This window comes from Rattus norvegicus, chromosome 2 (assembly GCF_021556685.1).
Source record: "Rattus norvegicus strain SHRSP/BbbUtx chromosome 2, alternate assembly SHRSP_T2T, whole genome shotgun sequence".
Classification (NCBI taxonomy): Eukaryota; Metazoa; Chordata; class Mammalia; order Rodentia; family Muridae; genus Rattus; species Rattus norvegicus.
The window spans coordinates 251,013,950-251,033,244 of NC_141535.1; the positions used below are offsets into that span (position 1 = coordinate 251,013,950).

The following is a 19,295-nucleotide window of genomic DNA, read 5'->3' on the forward strand; positions in this document are numbered from 1 at the left end:
CCGGATAAACAGTTCTCTGCACCCAAATCCCGTGGGAGGGAGAGCTAAACCTTCAGAGAGGCAGACAGGCCTGGGAAACCAGAAGAGACTGCTCCCTGCACACACATCTCGGACGCCAGAGGAAAAAGCCAAAGACCATCTGGAACCCTGGTGCACTGAAGCTCCCGGAAGGGGCGGCACAGGTCTTCCTGGTTGCTGCCGCTACAGAGAGCCCCTGGACAGCACCCCACGAGCAAACCTGAGCCTCGGGACCACAGGTAAGACCAAATTTTCTGCTGCAAGAAAGCTGCCTGGTGAACTCAAGACACAGGCCCACAGGAACAGCTGAAGACCTGTAGAGAGGAAAAACTACACGCCCGAAAGCAGAACACTCTGTCCCCATAACTGACTGAAAGAGAGGAAAACAGGTATACAGCACTCCTGACACACAGGCTTATAGGACAGTCTAGCCACTGTCAGAAATAGCAGAACAAAGTAACACTAGAGATAATCTGATGGCGAGAGGCAAGCGCAGGAACCCAAGCAACAGAAACCAAGACTACGTGCCATCATCGGAGCCCAATTCTCCCACCAAAACAAACATGGAATATCCAAACACACCAGAAAAGCAAGATCTAGTTTCAAAATCATATTTGATCATGATGCTGGAGGACTTCAGGAAAGACCTGAACACACTTAGGGAAGCACAGGAAAACATTAATAAACAAGTAAAAGCCTACAGAGAGGAATCGCAAAAATCCCTGAAAGAATTCCAGGAAAACACAATCAAACAGTTGAAGGAATTAAAAATGGAAATAGAAGCAATCAAGAAAGAACACATGGAAACAACCCTGGATATAGAAAACCAAAAGAAGAGACAAGGAGCTGTAGATACAAGCTTCACCAACAGAATACAAGAGATGGAAGAGAGAATCTCAGGAGCAGAAGATTCCATAGAAATCATTGACTCAACTGTCAAAGATAATGTAAAGCGGAAAAAGCTACTGGTCCAAAACATACAGGAAATCCAGGACTCAATGAGAAGATCAAACCTAAGGATAATAGGTATAGAAGAGAGTGAAGACTCCCAGCTCAAAGGACCAGTAAATATCTTCAACAAAATCATAGAAGAAAACTTCCCTAACCTAAAAAAAGAGATACCCATAGACATACAAGAAGCCTACAGAACTCCAAATAGATTGGACCAGAAAAGAAACACCTCCCGTCACATAATTGTCAAAACACCAAACGCACAAAATAAAGAAAGAATATTAAAAGCAGTAAGGGAAAAAGGTCAAGTAACATATAAAGGGAGACCTATCAGAATCACACCAGACTTCTCGCCAGAAACTATGAAGGCCAGAAGATCCTGGACTGATGTTATACAGACCCTAAGAGAACACAAATGCCAGCCCAGATTACTGTATCCAGCAAAACTCTCAATTAACATTGATGGAGAAACCAAGATATTCCATGACAAAACCAAATTTACACAATATCTTTCTACAAATCCAGCACTACAAAGGATAATAAATGGTAAAGCCCAACATAAGGAGGCAAGCTATACCCTAGAAGAAGCAAGAAACTAATCGTCTTGGCAACAAAACAAAGAGAATGAAAGCACACAAACATAACCTCACATCAAATATGAATATAACGGGAAGCAATAATCACTATTCCTTAATATCTCTCAATATCAATGGCCTCAACTCCCCAATAAAAAGACATAGATTAACAAACTGGATACGCAACGAGGACCCTGCATTCTGCTGCCTACAGGAAACACACCTCAGAGACAAAGACAGACACTACCTCAGAGTGAAAGGCTGGAAAACAACTTTCCAAGCAAATGGTCAGAAGAAGCAAGCTGGAGTAGCCATTCTAATATCAAATAAAATCAATTTCCAACTAAAAGTCATCAAAAAAGATAAGGAAGGACACTTCATATTCATCAAAGGAAAAATCAACCAAGATGAACTCTCAATCCTAAATATCTATGCCCCAAATACAAGGGCACCTACATATGTAAAAGAAACCTTACTAAAGCTCAAAACACACATTGCACCTCACACAATAATAGTGGGAGATTTCAACACCCCACTCTCATCAATGGACAGATCATGGAAACAGAAATTAAACAGTGATGTCGACAGACTAAGAGAAGTCATGAGCCAAATGGACTTAACGGATATTTATAGAACATTCTATCCTAAAGCAAAAGGATATACCTTCTTCTCAGCTCCTCATGGTACTTTCTCCAAAATTGACCATATAATTGGTCAAAAAACGGGCCTCAACAGGTACAGAAAGATAGAAATAATCCCATGCGTGCTATCGGACCACCACGGCCTAAAACTGGTCTTCAATAACAATAAGGGAAGAATGCCCACATATACGTGGAAATTGAACAATGCTCTACTCAATGATAACCTGGTCAAGGAAGAAATAAAGAAAGAAATTAAAAACTTTTTAGAATTTAATGAAAATGAAGATACAACATACTCAAACTTATGGGACACAATGAAAGCTGTGCTAAGAGGAAAACTCATAGCGCTGAGTGCCTGCAGAAAGAAACAGGAAAGAGCATATGTCAGCAGCTTGACAGCACACCTAAAAGCTCTAGAACAAAAAGAAGCAAATACACCCAGGAGGAGTAGAAGGCAGGAAATAATCAAACTCAGAGCTGAAATCAACCAAGTAGAAACAAAAAGGACCATAGAAAGAATCAACAGAACCAAAAGTTGGTTCTTTGAGAAAATCAACAAGATAGATAAACCCTTAGCCAGACTAACGAGAGGACACAGAGAGTGTGTCCAAATTAACAAAATCAGAAATGAAAAGGGAGACATAACTACAGATTCGGAGGAAATTCAAAAAATCATCAGATCTTACTATAAAAACCTATATTCAACAAAATTTGAAAATCTTCAGGAAATGGACAATTTCCTAGACAGATACCAGGTATCGAAGTTAAATCAGGAACAGATAAACCAGTTAAACAACCCCATAACTCCTAAGGAAATAGAAGCAGTCATTAAAGGTCTCCCAACCAAAAAGAGCCCAGGTCCAGACGGGTTTAGTGCAGAATTCTATCAAACCTTCATAGAAGACCTCATACCAATATTATCCAAACTATTCCACAAAATTGAAACAGATGGAGCCCTACCGAATTCCTTCTACGAAGCCACAATTACTCTTATACCTAAACCACACAAAGACACAACAAAGAAAGAGAACTTCAGACCAATTTCCCTTATGAATATCGACGCAAAAATACTCAATAAAATTCTGGCAAACCGAATTCAAGAGCACATCAAAACAATCATCCACCATGATCAAGTAGGCTTCATCCCAGGCATGCAGGGATGGTTTAATATACGGAAAACCATCAACGTGATCCATTATATAAACAAACTGAAAGAACAGAACCACATGATCATTTCATTAGATGCTGAGAAAGCATTTGACAAAATTCAACACCCCTTCATGATAAAAGTCCTGGAAAGAATAGGAATTCAAGGCCCATACCTAAACATAGTAAAAGCCATATACAGCAAACCAGTTGCTAACATTAAACTAAATGGAGAGAAACTTGAAGCAATCCCACTAAAATCAGGGACTAGACAAGGCTGCCCACTCTCTCCCTACTTATTCAATATAGTTCTTGAAGTTCTAGCCAGAGCAATCAGACAACAAAAGGAGATCAAAGGGATACAGATCGGAAAAGAAGAGGTCAAAATATCACTATTTGCAGATGACATGATAGTATATTTAAGTGATCCCAAAAGTTCCACCAGAGAACTACTAAAGCTGATAAACAACTTCAGCAAAGTGGCTGGGTATAAAATTAACTCAAATAAATCAGTTGCCTTCCTCTATACAAAAGAGAAACAAGCCGAGAAAGAAATTAGGGAAACGACACCCTTCATAATAGACCCAAATAATATAAAGTACCTCGGTGTGACTTTAACCAAGCAAGTAAAAGATCTGTACAATAAGAACTTCAAGACACTGAGGAAAGAAATTGTAGAAGACCTCAGAAGATGGAAAGATCTCCCATGCTCATGGATTGGCAGGATTAATATGGTAAAAATGGCCATTTTACCAAAAGCAATCTACAGATTCAATGCAATCCCCATCAAAATACCAATCCAATTCTTCAAAGAGTTAGACAGAACAATTTGCAAATTCATCTGGAATAACAAAAAACCCAGGATAGCTAGAGCTATCCTCAACAATAAAAGGACTTCAGGGGGAATCACTATCCCTGAACTCAAGCAGTATTACAGAGCAATAGTGATAAAAACTGCATGGTATTGGTACAGAGACAGACAGATAGACCAATGGAATAGAATTGAAGACCCAGAAATGAACCCACACACCTATGGTCACTTGATTTTTGACAAAGGAGCCAAAACCATCCAATGGAAAAAAGATAGTATTTTCAGCAAATGGTGCTGGTTCAACTGGAGGGCAACATGTAGAAGAATGCAGATCGATCCATCCTTATCACCCTGTACAAAGCTTAAGTCCAAGTGGATCAAGGACCTCCACATCAAACCAGACACACTCAAACTAATAGAAGAAAAACTAGGGAAGCATCTGGAACACATGGGCACTGGAAAAAATTTCCTGAACAAAACACCAATGGCTTATGCTCTAAGATCAAGAATCGACAAATGGGATCTCATAAAACTGCAAAGCTTCTGTAAGGCAAAGGACACTGTGGTTAGGACAAAACGGCAACCAACAGATTGGGAAAAGATCTTTACCAATCCTACAACAGATAGAGGCCTTATATCCAAAATATACAAAGAACTCAAGAAGTTAGACCGCAGGGAAACAAATAACCCTATTAAAAAATGGGGTTCAGAGCTAAACAAAGAATTCACAGCTGAGGAATGCCGAATGGCTGAGAAACACCTAAAGAAATGTTCAACATCTTTAGTCATAAGGGAAATGCAAATCAAAACAACCCTGAGATTTCACCTCACACCAGTGCGATTGGCTAAGATCAAAAACTCAGGTGACAGCAGATGCTGGCGAGGATGTGGAGAAAGAGGAACACTCCTCCATTGTTGGTGGGATTGCAGACTGGTAAAACCATTCTGGAAATCAGTCTGGAGGTTCCTCAGAAAATTGGACATTGAACTGCCTGATGATCCAGCTATACCTCTCTTGGGCATATACCCAAAAGATGCCTCAACATATAAAAGAGACACGTGCTCCACTATGTTCATCGCAGCCTTATTTATAATAGCCAGAAGCTGGAAAGAACCCAGATGCCCTTCAACAGAGGAATGGATACAGAAAATGTGGTACATCTACACAATGGAATATTACTCAGCTATCAAAAACAACGAGTTTATGAAATTCGTAGGCAAATGGTTGGAACTGGAAAATATCATCCTGAGTGAGCTAACCCACTCACAGAAAGACATACATGGTATGCACTCATTGATAAGTGGCTATTAGCCCAAATGCTTGAATTACCCTAGATCCCTAGAACAAACGAAACTCAAGACGGATGATCAAAATGTGAATGCTTCACTCCTTCTTTAAATGAGGAAAAAGAATACCCTTGGCAGGGAAGGGAGAGGCAAAGATTAAAACAGAGACTGAAGGAACACCCATTCAGAGCCTGCCCCACATGTGGCCCATACATATACAGCCACCCAATTAGACAAGATGGATGAAGCAAAGAAGTGCAGACCGACAGGAGCCGGATGTAGATCGCTCCTGAGAGACACAGCCAGAATACAGCAAATACAGAGGCGAATGCCAGCAGCAAACCACTGAACTGAGAATAGGTCCCCTATTGAAGTAATCAGAGAAAGAACTGGAAGAGCTTGAAGGGGCTCGAGACCCCAAAAGTACAACAATGCCAAGCAACCAGAGCTTCCAGGGACTAAGCCACTACCTAAAGACTATACATGGACTGACCCTGGACTCTGACCCCATAGGTAGCAATGAATATCCTAGTAAGAGCACCAGTGGAAGGGGAAGCCCTGGGTCCTGCTAAGACTGAACCCCCAGTGAACTAGTCTATGGGGGGAGGGCGGCAATGGGGGGAGGGTTGGGAGGGGAACACCCATAAGGAAGGGGAGGGGGGAGGGGGATGTTTGCCCGGAAACCGGGAAAGGGAATAACACTCGAAATGTATATAAGAAATACTCAAGTTAATAATAAAAAAAAAAAAAAGAAAAAAAAAAAAAAAAGGACTTTGTGACTGAAAATAACAGATCTAGAATCAGGAAACCTGGTTCTAATGAATATTTGGAGAGCTATCTTTCTGAACCCCACACAACCATCTCTGTCTCTAGATTTTTGTCTCTTCAGTGTTTCAGAATAACATCAGCAGTATCCAGAATTTTTAGTGAAATAGAAATACCAGTCAAAGCCAAGAAAAACATATTTTTCTCATGTAAACACACGAACACACACTTTTTCTGTCTGTATGCTACCGGCTTGGACAAAAGGTATTGAAGCAGATACATTGAACTAAAGGCTTAAATCAGACACAGTTGAAAACAAATATAGCTTAGAACTTGATCCTTTTGCCTTTAAGCATATATACAAGCTGATAAAGAATAATAGTTGAGTTAAATTTGGCTCTACAAATAGAAAAAAAAGAACTTTGCTAAGACAGTTTTATTTAAAAATATAAATAAAAAGCAAATGGGACTTAACATAGAAGTATAACAGAGTCCTTGGGATGCTTCATTGAAAGCAGAGAGGTGGGAGTTTGTAAGAATAGCTGGAAAGATGGATGGAGTGAGAGCGATTATAAAGGGGCGTTCTTTACAAACTCTGGATAACATATAATTGGTAACAGATTACCGAGGGAGCTTGTATATGGTGTGTGTGTATGACATGGGTCCCTCTGGAAATGGCTTGGAGAACAGATGGGGTTATAGAGAATTCTAAAGCTTTTAGAATATAAATGCTCTTCTGAAATTTCAGTGCTCTTCCAATCCCATTCACTCCCTGCTATAGCTGTGCCTTTTATATTACAGTGTGGCCTGTTAGCATGATTTAAAAAGTGATAACTTCTCCTTTATCATGACTAGCTCCCAAATAAATGAGACAGAGACTATAAGATTTATTTAATCTAGCTTTATGGCACAATAGTTGAGCAGGATTAATCTATCTTAATCCTCTAAACTAAACTGGCCACCTCCCAGCCAAAATCCCAAAGGTACTTGCATTTTAGTATTGACATGACTCTCCCTGCTTCAGGTGTGTTCCCATGGTGTCTCCAGATCCTGCTTCTCATGGTGAATCCTCCCTTCCACTCTTCCTTTCCTCTAGCTGGGATTAGAAGTCCAGCCCTATTCTTTCCTTTGCTCAGCCACTGGCTGATTAGCTTTTATTGACAAATCAGAGAATAGATGGGGAGCAATTTATATACAACACTGAGACTGGAGACTGTCAGAATAAGCATTACAAAGCCATGTCTGAATGCAACCAGATATGGGGCAGAAAAATCAGCATTTGAATAACACCGGGATAATATTTACACAGCGTACAATAACATGATGTGTACAGCTGCCTGCCCTGCTATCACTCCTACTATAAATTTTCTTCCATTGAACATGCCACTTAATATCCCTTACAAACTTGAAATACTCACTTTCCTGTCTCACTCAAGTCACCTTGCATGGTCAATAATTATGAACATCCTTGTAGATAATTATTCTTTATAAAACTTGTCAAAATCACACTGTAGTTCAATTAGATTATCTATCTTCTTCATATTTGTATCTCTGTATCTAAATTTAAGTGTTGCAAACACACAGTAATATTTGTTGGTTCAATTTTAAATGGCCACAAATTTTACTGCTTCATTTTCTAACTTCACATATTGTCTTACTTTGCTAGTTAAATATTCCATATCTTCCTCTCCTCACTAAAATGAAATGAAATGAAATGAAAGTAATCAGAAAAGAATCAGATTCCTGCTGTCTTGTCTACCACCCACCAGCATCTGTACCCATACCTTGAATATCAATCTTCCTAAGCAAATCTAATCTTTCTCATCCTTGCACTTGATACATTGGTCCAGCAATCTCCCCCATCCTTCCTCCCTCCCAGATCTTCCTTGCTATTCTTAGGGAACCAAGTCCTCTCAACTCATTTTTCCTTAACAAGCTACTAGTACATATCTTTTTTAGGCTGAAAGGCTCTATGACTCAGTCATTGGCTCCTATAGTATCTTTTTATGCCCTCAGTGCTTTGACAGATTATTTTATAGTAGCCTGAATAATATCTCTTCCTGATTCTGAATCTCAAGGTTCAAGTTATCAACTGCTACCTGCAACTTTCAATGTAATAGTAAGCAACAAAACCTAAAACTGAACCCAATCAAAAACTGTACCACCTGTAATAGTTTCAACAATTGTGAAATAATACCAGTTTTTGATTGTTCAGATCAGACAACATGGTACTGGGCTTGCTGTCTCTCTCTAGGAAACTCTCAATTCCATCTATCCTGTCTCACTGATTGCAGTGTTACCAGCCCAACTAGAATCATATTGTCTGCATTGGACTACTATAAAACAAAGTGGTTTTTCTGAATCCAATCTTGCATTTTTACTCAAAACAAATACCCAGGTGTAGATTCAACAAAGCAGAGGGATTTCTTTAAGAATAAATTACAGTGTCTTGCTTGCCTACTCAAAATCCTTGTATAGTTTCCCCTTGTTTATCCATAGTGAAAGCTCAGGTCCTCACTATAACCCATGTGCCTTACACAGTCTAAGCCCATTAGCTCGCCACAGAGTTCTATAATTACCACTGCACTGGTCCTTGGTGCTCCTGGAACATACTCAGTACCATTCTTCTAGATTAGGACAGTTTTTCCCTCCCTGCTTGAGTGCATTAGAGATTTCTTCATCTAAGACTTTTGTATCAAATCCTACTTTTACAAAGAGATTTACTCTGACCCCATATTAAAATTTCAACCCACAAATTCCTCAGGATTTGAATCCCTCTACTATTCTATTTCTATTTCTACATTCATGGTACACTGTAAACTTTATTAGTGTATCTGTTAATCTCCAAATACTACATAAGCTTCTCTGCCCCTCAATAATAAGAGTATAAAATATGATCCAGAAGTGTTTTCCCATTATTTTCATGCAATCATCTAAGTGTGTGTGTGTGTGTGTGTGTGTGTGTGTGTGTGTGTGTACCATCACATGCATATGAGAGGAGATAAATGTCTTTTTAAAAATAAGGCCTAGTAGGTTTTTGGTTTAAAATATAACTCTATGTTTCTTGTTGGAAAATATAACTATATGTCATTTTTTATATCCTAGGTAGAAAATAATAAGTACTTTTATCCTTAAGCAGATGGCATCTGTTGCTCTTCAGAAACTATAATTTTAAAAAAAAACTACATTTTCATAGGGTCCTTCCTCAAACCCTTAATTTTCGCTGAGAACAGCTTCATCTCACTGATGAAGAAATTGAGTCACTAATATCCTCTGTGACTTCCCTATGGGTATGGAGTCCTAACTCAGCTGCTAACGAAGCAAACATTTTGTTAAGACTAGGATTGAGGCACGCCCTAGCTCTGTAACTTTGACATGGTACTTCATCTGAGGCTAAATTTCCTCATGTGTAAAATGGGAGAAAGACAGGACTTACCTGCTGTGAGAAACAAATCAATATGATCTATACCAAATAGCTTGCACAGTGCCTGGCATCTAAATAAAAACTACTGCTACTGTTCACTAACATTGTCATGGTGTTGTTATATCAGTGTTCTGTATTCAGATGGTCGATAAAGGCAAATATCAGACAAAGACTGACCAGTGGCTGTTTTTCCAGTCCTCTTTGATGATGTGTGTTGGGTGTGATTATGATAGCTCTGTGTGATGTCAACACTTTCTTATTGCCTTTCCTTCATGTTCCCAGTCCTGTTTTCTTTTGCCTGAGTTTCCTTTTAGCATTGCATGTGTAGGGTTGTAGTCAGGTCTGAGCTGACATTTCCTCCATTGCTCTCTTCCCTGCTCATCCCCTACATGGGGCCATGTTGCCTTCTTTAACACTCAGAGCCTTCAGAAACTCTGAATGGATGGAAGCAGGAAACCATCTCCATATTTCCAGGCTGTGGCTTGAGCCCCACGGTTTGGTTATCTCTGGTTTAGGTTCCAGTCTTACCAGGTCTTCAAAATTTCTGCTTTTCACTGTCACAGGGACACTCCCCCAGCTACACCTGCTTTTTCATAAGTCTAAGTATGCTAAGCATGCTAAGTAGTTCTATTATTATTACTTCCTCAACAGTCCTTATTTCTTCCTGAGTTTTAAAGTTCTGTTCTCATTTTTACCTGGAGTTAAATTTCACCTTCAGATTGTTCTCAGGCTTTGTCTTTTTCTGACTCCATAAAACAGGCAGAAACTTTTCTCCACCTACTTGACATTGACATATTCTCTACCTTGTATTATGAGCCCATTGTAATGCCCTGTCCTTCCTACCCACAGGTGTCACCTATGTTCTCATTTATCCCACAATACTACAGAATTTTTTATTACAATGCTTTCGTGTGGTTTCTTAAATTACACACACACACATGCACACACACACACACACACACACACACACACACACACACACACACATGCCACAAGGTCCATTTCAACACTTTTTATAGCTGTCTCCCTAACACCTAATATAACCCATAATCTACAGGAGGTGCTCAGTAAGTGGTTGTGAAGTAACCAAATAACCAAGATTTTTTCAGTCATACCAATTGTATTTGTAATGCTGAATTTGTAGACAATTGGAGAATCCCTAAATATTATTTCCCCTCCTGGTACCTAGCATGGTGCCTAGCACACAAGTGATTAAGAAACTGACTTGCCTGACTGATTGGCTGCATGAAAGAATAGACATTTAGGACAGGGCAATGTCACATTCTGAAGTCTAAGACCATCATCGAGAATTTTAAAGTAATCAATATGGTTGTCACATTAGAGACAGACATTTAACCCTGAACAATATGTTTCCTGCAGGTTACTTATAACCTACCAGTATGTCATCTGAAAGACTTTCAAAACCAATATATTAGCCAGCCTTCTTGTCTGGTCGTCGTTGTTGTTCCTTGTGCAGTGACCTCTGAAAAGAGGAGGCAAAGTTTGGGAAGTCTGCATTTACAGATACTTGAATTTCCTTCTCTTCTCCCTGTGGTCTCTGTTATCTTCTTTCTTAGGCTGACACAGGCAGAAATTTAGTCACACTTCCCCATACAACTGCCACAGCCATTCTGTGCAGTGATGAGACCATATGGCTGGAACCTGAAGTCCTCTTTTCAGGGCCCCGTCAAGGTAAGATATCTAGAGAAAAGCTGAGAAGGGAATCAATGATCTACTTAAAGATATTGAATTTTCCTGTGCCTGTGTTCTGTCTTAAAGCCTTTGAATTTCCTCAAATCAATTACCAGAAATGTGGGGGGAAACCTTACACTTATGCATACGGACTTGGATTGAATCACTTTGTTCCAGACAAGGTAATAAAGCATCTTACTAACATCCAATAAATCTTTGAGTTATGTGCTAGTCAAGTAAAGCAGTTCATTAATTAACTAATTGCTTTTTCTTGGACATAAGCAGTTGTGTAAGCTGAATGTCAAAACTAAAGAAATCTGGATGTGGCAAGAACCGGATTCTTACCCATCTGAACCCATCTTTGTTTCTCAACCGGATGCTCTGGAAGAAGATGATGGTAATGGAAGCAGTGAATGTGTCCGAACTTTCCTTTATGTTGAAATTCAGTGGGTTCACTATTAGGAAGGGGTTTGGGCTGATTATTCACTAACTTTCAAATGGTGGTTCTTAAACCGAATGGTATTGCATTGAAGAATTGAAATTTCTTTCCAAATGACTTTCATCACTGGTCAGGTCTCATAGGTTGCTATTAGAAAAACAAAATGCAACCAACCAAAATGAAAACAAAACACCACAATAAAGCACCTTCTGTGTCATAGTGAAGCTCTGAATGGAAGGGACAAGAAAGGGCATAACAGCAAGAATTCTATTTGCCTTTCTTCGCCAAAATATATTTCTGAATAAGCAGATGGAGTTCTAAGAAAGGAAATAAAATATTGTAGAAGATCAGTGAATTTGCATGTCTGGGACTCTAGTGCTTGTTTGTTTGTTTGTTTGTTTTAGTAAGTTGAGGCTAAGCAAGAACCAGAGCCATAGCATATAATAAAGCAATTGTATTTCATTGCATCGGTCTCAACTAAACATTAATGCTAGGGAGCCTAGAAGGTTAGATCAGTGGTAAAAAGCAGCGCCTTTTCTTGTTGAGGACAAGGTTCAATTCCCAGCACCCGCGTTATAGCTCATAACCAGCTGTAACTTCAGCTTCAGGCGATCCAGAACCTTCTTTTGGCCTCTGTGGACACCAGACATATATATGGTACACAGGCACTTATACAGACAAAATAACTATACACATAAAAATAATAAAGGAATTTTAAACCATTAACACAAGGATAGGAAAATGTATTATATTCTGTAGGATTAAAATTTTAAAATGTGGGAAACCATAGAAGAATGATAAATAATTTTGGTGGCCATTTTCTGATAAGTGGTTTTACATTCACACCATTCATTGAAAAGTATAAAAGCAAGGTTTTCATTTTGTTTGAAAGAAATAAACTTACATATAAGTCTTGAAATGCATAGTTATAACACACTCTTCTGCTTTGAAAGTTTTAAAGTATACATTTTTACTTAATCATAATTTATATTAAAGATAAGAACATAGATCTGCTCCCTTAGCCAATATTGATGAGTTACTACTTTGATCTGGTTGTTGTAGGAAGAAAGTGTGATGTCTTATAGACAAGGTCACTCCCTTCTTCAGGATAGCTCTAGTCCAGGAAGAAAGAGTTTAGAGTATTCCTTCAAGTGGTCACACAGCCAGGTTATTAAAGAACGAGAATCGCGTACATGGTTTTCTATGTGACTTATTTCTATATGATTTCTATTTCTTAATGTAATACTGTCTTATTAACTATATAACTTCAATGTCAGATTAACCTGTATTTAAAATCTCAAAACTGCCTTAATTAACAGGTGTAGTTCTGAGTGTGGTGGTGAGTCCTGGGGCAGGACAAAAGCCTGCATATCTCCTGGTTCTGAATGCCAAAGACTTGAGTGAAATTGCCAGGGCTGAAGTGGAGACTAATATTCCTGTGACCTTCCATGGACTGTTCAAAAAACCATGAACATATTCCAGGTGAGCAAAAATGGCTCTATGAGTAACGTCACTTGTCAGGCCTGAAAACCTGAGTTCAATCTCTGTGATCCACATCATGAAAGAACAGAACTTACTCCTGTCCTTTCACCTCTACACATACATTTTGGGACATATACACCCATATGTAATAAATAAATGTAATTTTTATTTAAAAATACAGAAAATCATCAACGTAGTCTAGAAAGACACGTTTTTAATGGCAAAACCAAGAAGGCCAACTAGCCCCAAATCTATGATCAAATTCTATTTATTTTAGGGACTAGAGAGAAGACTCAGCAGTTAAGAGCACTGACTGCTCTTCGAGAGATCCTGAGTTCAGTTCACAATGACCAAATGGTGGCTCACAACCATCTGTAATGGGATCCAATGTCCTCTTCTGATGTATCTGAAGATAGCTACAGTGTGTGTGTGTGTGTGTGTGTGTGTGTGTGTGTGTGTGTGTGTAAAATAAATCTTAAAAAAAACAGAAAAAATAAAATAATTCTGTTTATTTTAGCTTGCTGTCTATCATGGTTTTAAGTCAAAGATGTACACAATTTTGCACTGTTTTTCAGAAATTTCTGAGTTGGACAAGTAGTTTCTTTAAAAATTAAGTGATTATTTATATGATGATACTTTCTCTGTGAGATAAAAATAAACTGAAAAATTATTTTAAACACTTAGTAATCAAATATGAAAGGAATGTAGACTTTGAAAAGCTGCCTTTTCTATAATAAAAGTTGTTTTTAGAAAGCTGTCTTCTTACTTGCTTCAAATTATTAAAAATAATTTAAACATCTAAAAAAAGTCATCTATACTTGATTTGTATGTAACATTGCTCAAAAAGGAGAAAGTATACATACTGCAAAGCAACCATTTTCTTGTACCTGGGAATGTCATCTAAGACCTCATGGCAATATTTATAATTGCTAAAGAAGCAAGCTCATGAACTTAAACTTTTTCATTCCATACTACACTTTATTCCATTGAATGTAAGCAATGATTATTTCTGATTTCTCAATGAGAAGACCTGTGTGTAGCTGACTAAGGACTCCCATCAAATAATGTCTTAAAGATTAAATTAAATATTAAAGGCTATGTCGTTAATAAAAGTAAATATGATAGTATACTAATCAGGGTTCTCTAAAGGAACAGAATTGGTAAAGTAAGCTAATTTATTTGGTAAAAAAGGAAAATTAACTCATAAATTCAGATTAAATTAATTAAAAAAATGACTTTTTAAGGAAAAGCTACCCACTTGAGAGCTGATAGATCCACAACCCTTCTAGCAACAAATGAGTCTGTTTTAAGGATCAAATTTTTAGTTGAATTAGTATAACTTTCCCTGATAATGAGCAGTTATATTTAAAAAAATCTTCTTGAATTTCCATTTGGGGTGTCTTATGTTAACCTTAGTGAAAAAGGAAAAGACAATAAAACTTCTGATGTTCAAAAGGTTACTCGTTAGGTGAGCATGAACCTGTAATTCTAACACTTGGGAAGCTGAGGCAAGAGAATCAGAAATTCAAGACCAACATGACATGCATAGTGAATTTAAGGGCTGCTGGTCTAGATAATAAGACCCTATATCAGAGAGAGAGAGAGAGAGAGAGAGAGAGAGAGAGAGAGAGAGAGAGAGAGAGGAAGGGAGGAAATAATTATTAACTGATAATTTCCTCTTTGTTGACAATCTTGAGAAAATCTCTGTAGTACATTCTAAAGCAGAAAATGCAAACAAGCATCAGAGAGAATCTATCTAAAAATCATATGGCTGGTGCAGGAGAGATGGCTCAGCAGTTAAGAGCACTGACTGCTCTTCCAGAGGTCTTGAGTTCAATTCCCAGCAACCACATGGTGGCTCACAACCACCTGTAATGGGATCTGATGTCCTCTTCTGATGTGACTGAAGACAGCGACAGTGTATTCATATAAATAAATAAATCTTTTTAAAAAAATCGTATGGCAGTATGATTACAGTACCCCACAATCTAAGGAATAAAACACCATGCTTTATGATATTCACCTGATTGGAAACATGGGGATTTGAATAGAAATGCCCTTATAGGCTCCGATATTTGGATACTTGGTTATTAGGAAGTGGTGCTACTTAAAGAGATTATAAAGGATGGATTTGATGGAGTAGGTATGGCCTTGTTGAAGGAAGTGTGGCTTTGCTGGAAAAAGTGTGTCACTGTGGGTGGACTTTGGGGTTTTAGAAGCACAAGATAGGATCCCTCCCTCCTCCTCCTCCTCCTCCTCCTCCTCCTCCTCCTCCTCCTCCTCCCCCTCCTTCTCCTCCTCCTCTTCCTCCTCTTCCTTCTTCTCTCTCTCTCTCTCTCTCTCTCTCTCTCTCTCTCTCTCTCTCTCTCTCTCTCTCTCTCTCTCTCCCCCCTGCAGCCTGTAGACCTAGATGTAGAATTCAGCTAACTACATCTCCAGCACCACTTCTGTTTTCATATCATGACAATAATGAGCTAAACCTCTGACACTGTAAACCAGCCCCAATTAAATATTTTCCTTTATAAAAGCAGCCATGGTCATGATGTCTCCTCACAGTAACAAAATGTTGACTTAGAACGAATCTAGATACATCTTCTGTAGAACACCAAATTTATTAAAATTTAATGAGGATAATCTCTGAAAGCAGCCACAAATAAATTAACACTTGAGGGTACCCACTATGAACTAAGCTCTTTCATTCCCATACTTATGTATACATATGAGACAGTGATGCCTAGTTACTGTCTTAAAGAATAATAAAGCATTGGCTAAAATCTACATTGAAATAAAATATTTTCTCCTAGAAGCTTTGCTTCTGATGACACCTAAAATATTCCAATTTATTTAAATTTTCATTTCAAATAAAACCACTACCATACTACTTAGCTGCCAAGACTGAGTACATATAAAATTTTTAACTGCTCACTAACTCTTATAGTTGATTTGTAAACCATCCTTGAATAATAGCTTCCCTGGTGGGTGACGGTGGCATATCCCTTTAATCCTAGCACTTGGGAGGCAGAGGCAAGTGGATGTGAGTTTGAGGCCAGCCTGGTCTACAAAGCAAGTTCCAGGATAGCCCAGAATACAAACACTGCATCAAATATAAATAAATAAATAAATAAATAAATAAATAAATAAATAAATAAATAAATAAATACCTCCCTGCTCCAAGTATTTTATCATGGTGGGGTTCTACAAAGCACTCTACAAAGCCCAGACAATCTGTGCTCTTATTTTGCAATAAAAATTGAAGTTCAGCAAAATTAGACAAATTGACTAAGTTTCCATGTAACTGTAGGCTTTTCCACCCATGCACAAGTTCCCCAAAATAATGACTCTTCCTTTTTATATATGAATAAATGCCTAGGCCAATAGCATTGGATCATTTCAGCTAGCTCATTATACGATTTATCCCCCTTTAAACTACTCTATGTCATGCTATATGGTTAGTTATCTTTCCCCGGGTTCAAGTGTCTGTCTCCCACCTAACTCTTTTCCAGAATCTTGTCTCTTTCTGCTGGATGTCCCACCGTCTGATCCTACCTCAGTTCATTGGACACAGGCTTTTTACTGACAGGTGATGCTTCCACACAGTAGATAAAGATTCTCTCTACATTTCACATTGTACAAATGACATTTAAACCTGTGAAACAAAATGAGACACAGAAAAAAAAAGATAGACTGAAATGTTCAAGGGCTGAGTTCAAGCTTGGCCCCATCCTTAACTCTGTAAGACAAGTAAACACAGTATTGGGGCATGTCAGGAAAATATGAAGGAGCTCACAAAGAAGAGAAGACAGAACTATAAGCAGGAAAAAAATCAAAGAGTTATGAAGACAATGCATTTTTAAAGTGTGTTCAACTATGTCAAAAGCTGTGATATACAAAATTAGAGGTGGTCTGGAAAATAAGGGGTGGATGAGAGCCTTAAACATTCTTTTCTATAAAGGACAGATTAGGAATAAGATAATAGTATAGTAACTGAGGCAGATATAATCCAAAATGTTTTTTAACTGAAAACTTACGTTTATTTATACAATAAGGATGATACCATTGACAAAGAAAAATAAGAAAAAAGAAGATTTGGAGGACAATATCAAATGAACAGAAGAGAATGAGACCTGGGTGCTTTCTTAACCACTTTCACATTGGATAAGTTCAGGAAGTTGATGGTTCACATACTAATGGTAAATAATAATATTAGAATAAATAATTGTGGAATTAAGGAAGAGGAAGATAGGAAAGTCAAAGATCACAAGGATGGATTGTTGATTGTGTCTTGTCACATTTGTTATGGATTAAGGGAAAACAAAAATAGTAGTTTCAAGATAGAATATTTGAAATTAAGTAGGGTTTTTAGTAAGAAAAAAAATGATAGTATCAAGGCAAGAACACAGAAATGCATGGCCAAGGAGTGTAGAAAAGACGAAGTCAAGTTATCACAATGAAGCATAAGCAATTATCTAAATGAATGCTGAGTCTCCAAAATTCGTCACTCATATACATGGACTTGGAGATACACAAACATGCACACACATACAAAAACACACAGAGAGACATAGAGAGTATGTGTATGTGTGAAAGAGACATAAAATAAAAGGAAGACACTGAGATCAGAATTGAATGTTTCTACAGAGGAGAAAAGAATGGCAGGAAAAATGGCCAGTGCCCATAATGTAAAATCAGAAAAGAAACTAATTTGAAAAGGCTTTAAAGATACAGTATTATCATGACAGAGCTAAAGAGAAGAAAAACTGAAAATAGAAGGAATTTTTTTCTTGATGATTGCCGAGTGGGGAAAATAAGAGTGAATAGAGAACATCTAGACTTGCAGAATTAGAGACTAACAAATAAGATAGTTAAGGGAGTATGTGCAGCTATAAAGGGCACTATGACAGGATTTCTTGTACATACAAAAGATGAAGTGGTAGTTAAGTTATTAGTGTTTCAAAGAAAAATTAACTATATACTCTGGGTGTCTTTCCAGAGCCAACACTGCTAACTTTCTCACACCTGCTTCCCATTAATGGAGGTGAGAACCCCTGCTGGTGGGGGGAGACCCAGAAACTTTCATCAGCCTTACTGATGGTGGTTGTAGGAAGTACACGACAGTCTGAAGTGAAAGTAATCTTTCTGACTTCAGAGTACCAGAAATTGTTCTACACACTCTGCACTAATTGTACTCAACTAACCCAACAACTCTCTTCACATCTACTGATAAGGAAATAGATCTCGAAAATATAAAAATGAATGGACTGTGCTCTTATAGATCTCAGTGCTGTGGTTGCTTTCCACATACCTAGTATATGTGAGTTCTCCAGGGATAACAGAGTGAAAGAACTTATACATCCCACAGACCGTAAAGTTTAGTGTTTGAAGTTTATAATAAGGAATATGTGTGTGTGTGTGTGTGTGTGTGTGTGTGTGTGTGTGTGGTGTGTGTGTGTAACATCAAATGAAAGAGGTCACACTTGAAAAAGATTTAGTATATTTTTATATTTAATATGGTAATATGGGAGGGTTTGGGGTGAAAGGGGAAATGGAGAAATAATATAATTGTATTCTAATCTCAAAAATTAAATAAGAAGTAATTTAGGAGATAACAAGATTATAAACACACAAAAAGAACAAGGGGGGCAGAGGGGAGGGGAGGACGGAGGAGAGGAAGGGAGAGGAGAGGAGGGGAGGGGAGGGGAGGGGAGAGGAGAAGAGAAGAGAAGAGAAGAGAAGAGAAGAGAAGAGAAGAGAAGAGAAGAGAAGAGAAGAGAAGAGAAGAGAAGAGAAGAGAGAAAAGTACTTCATCAGTGATCAGGGGAGAGCTCTAGAACACAAGAAGGAGATCCACTAAAGTGAAGAGAGTTCTGGTAGACAGCTGTCCAATACAGACTCTAGAAGACTTCATTAGTTCAACTGAATACCCACCCCTGAAAACAGCTAAACAGAAAGAAGTGCTCTAAACTTATCTTTTTATTATTGTCAAGAATATTAATGTACTCACCAGTGCCTCTTCTCACTTCTATCCTTTTTCTCCCTTCTCCCAACTTTCATAACTTTCCAGGTG

The 19,295-nt window shown here is 38.1% G+C and overlaps 1 protein-coding gene across 2 annotated transcripts in view; it reads left to right on the forward strand.

Moving 5' to 3' along the window:
• The window catches only part of Rpe65 (retinoid isomerohydrolase RPE65), a 31,908-nt gene extending 17,870 nt beyond the window's left edge, over positions 1–14,038 (forward strand). The window contains exons 10-14 of one of the 2 annotated variants that reach the window (XR_015670215.1): positions 11,196–11,310; positions 11,398–11,492; positions 11,596–11,707; positions 13,069–13,231; positions 13,509–14,038. Coding sequence is in view for 1 of the 2 variants with exons in the window: in NM_053562.3 (NP_446014.2) it covers positions 11,196–11,310; positions 11,398–11,492; positions 11,596–11,707; positions 13,069–13,220 (474 nt within the window). In the remaining variant the exon portion in view is untranslated. 2 annotated transcript variants of the gene reach the window in all.
• Positions 14,039–19,295: the final 5,257 nt, after the last annotated feature.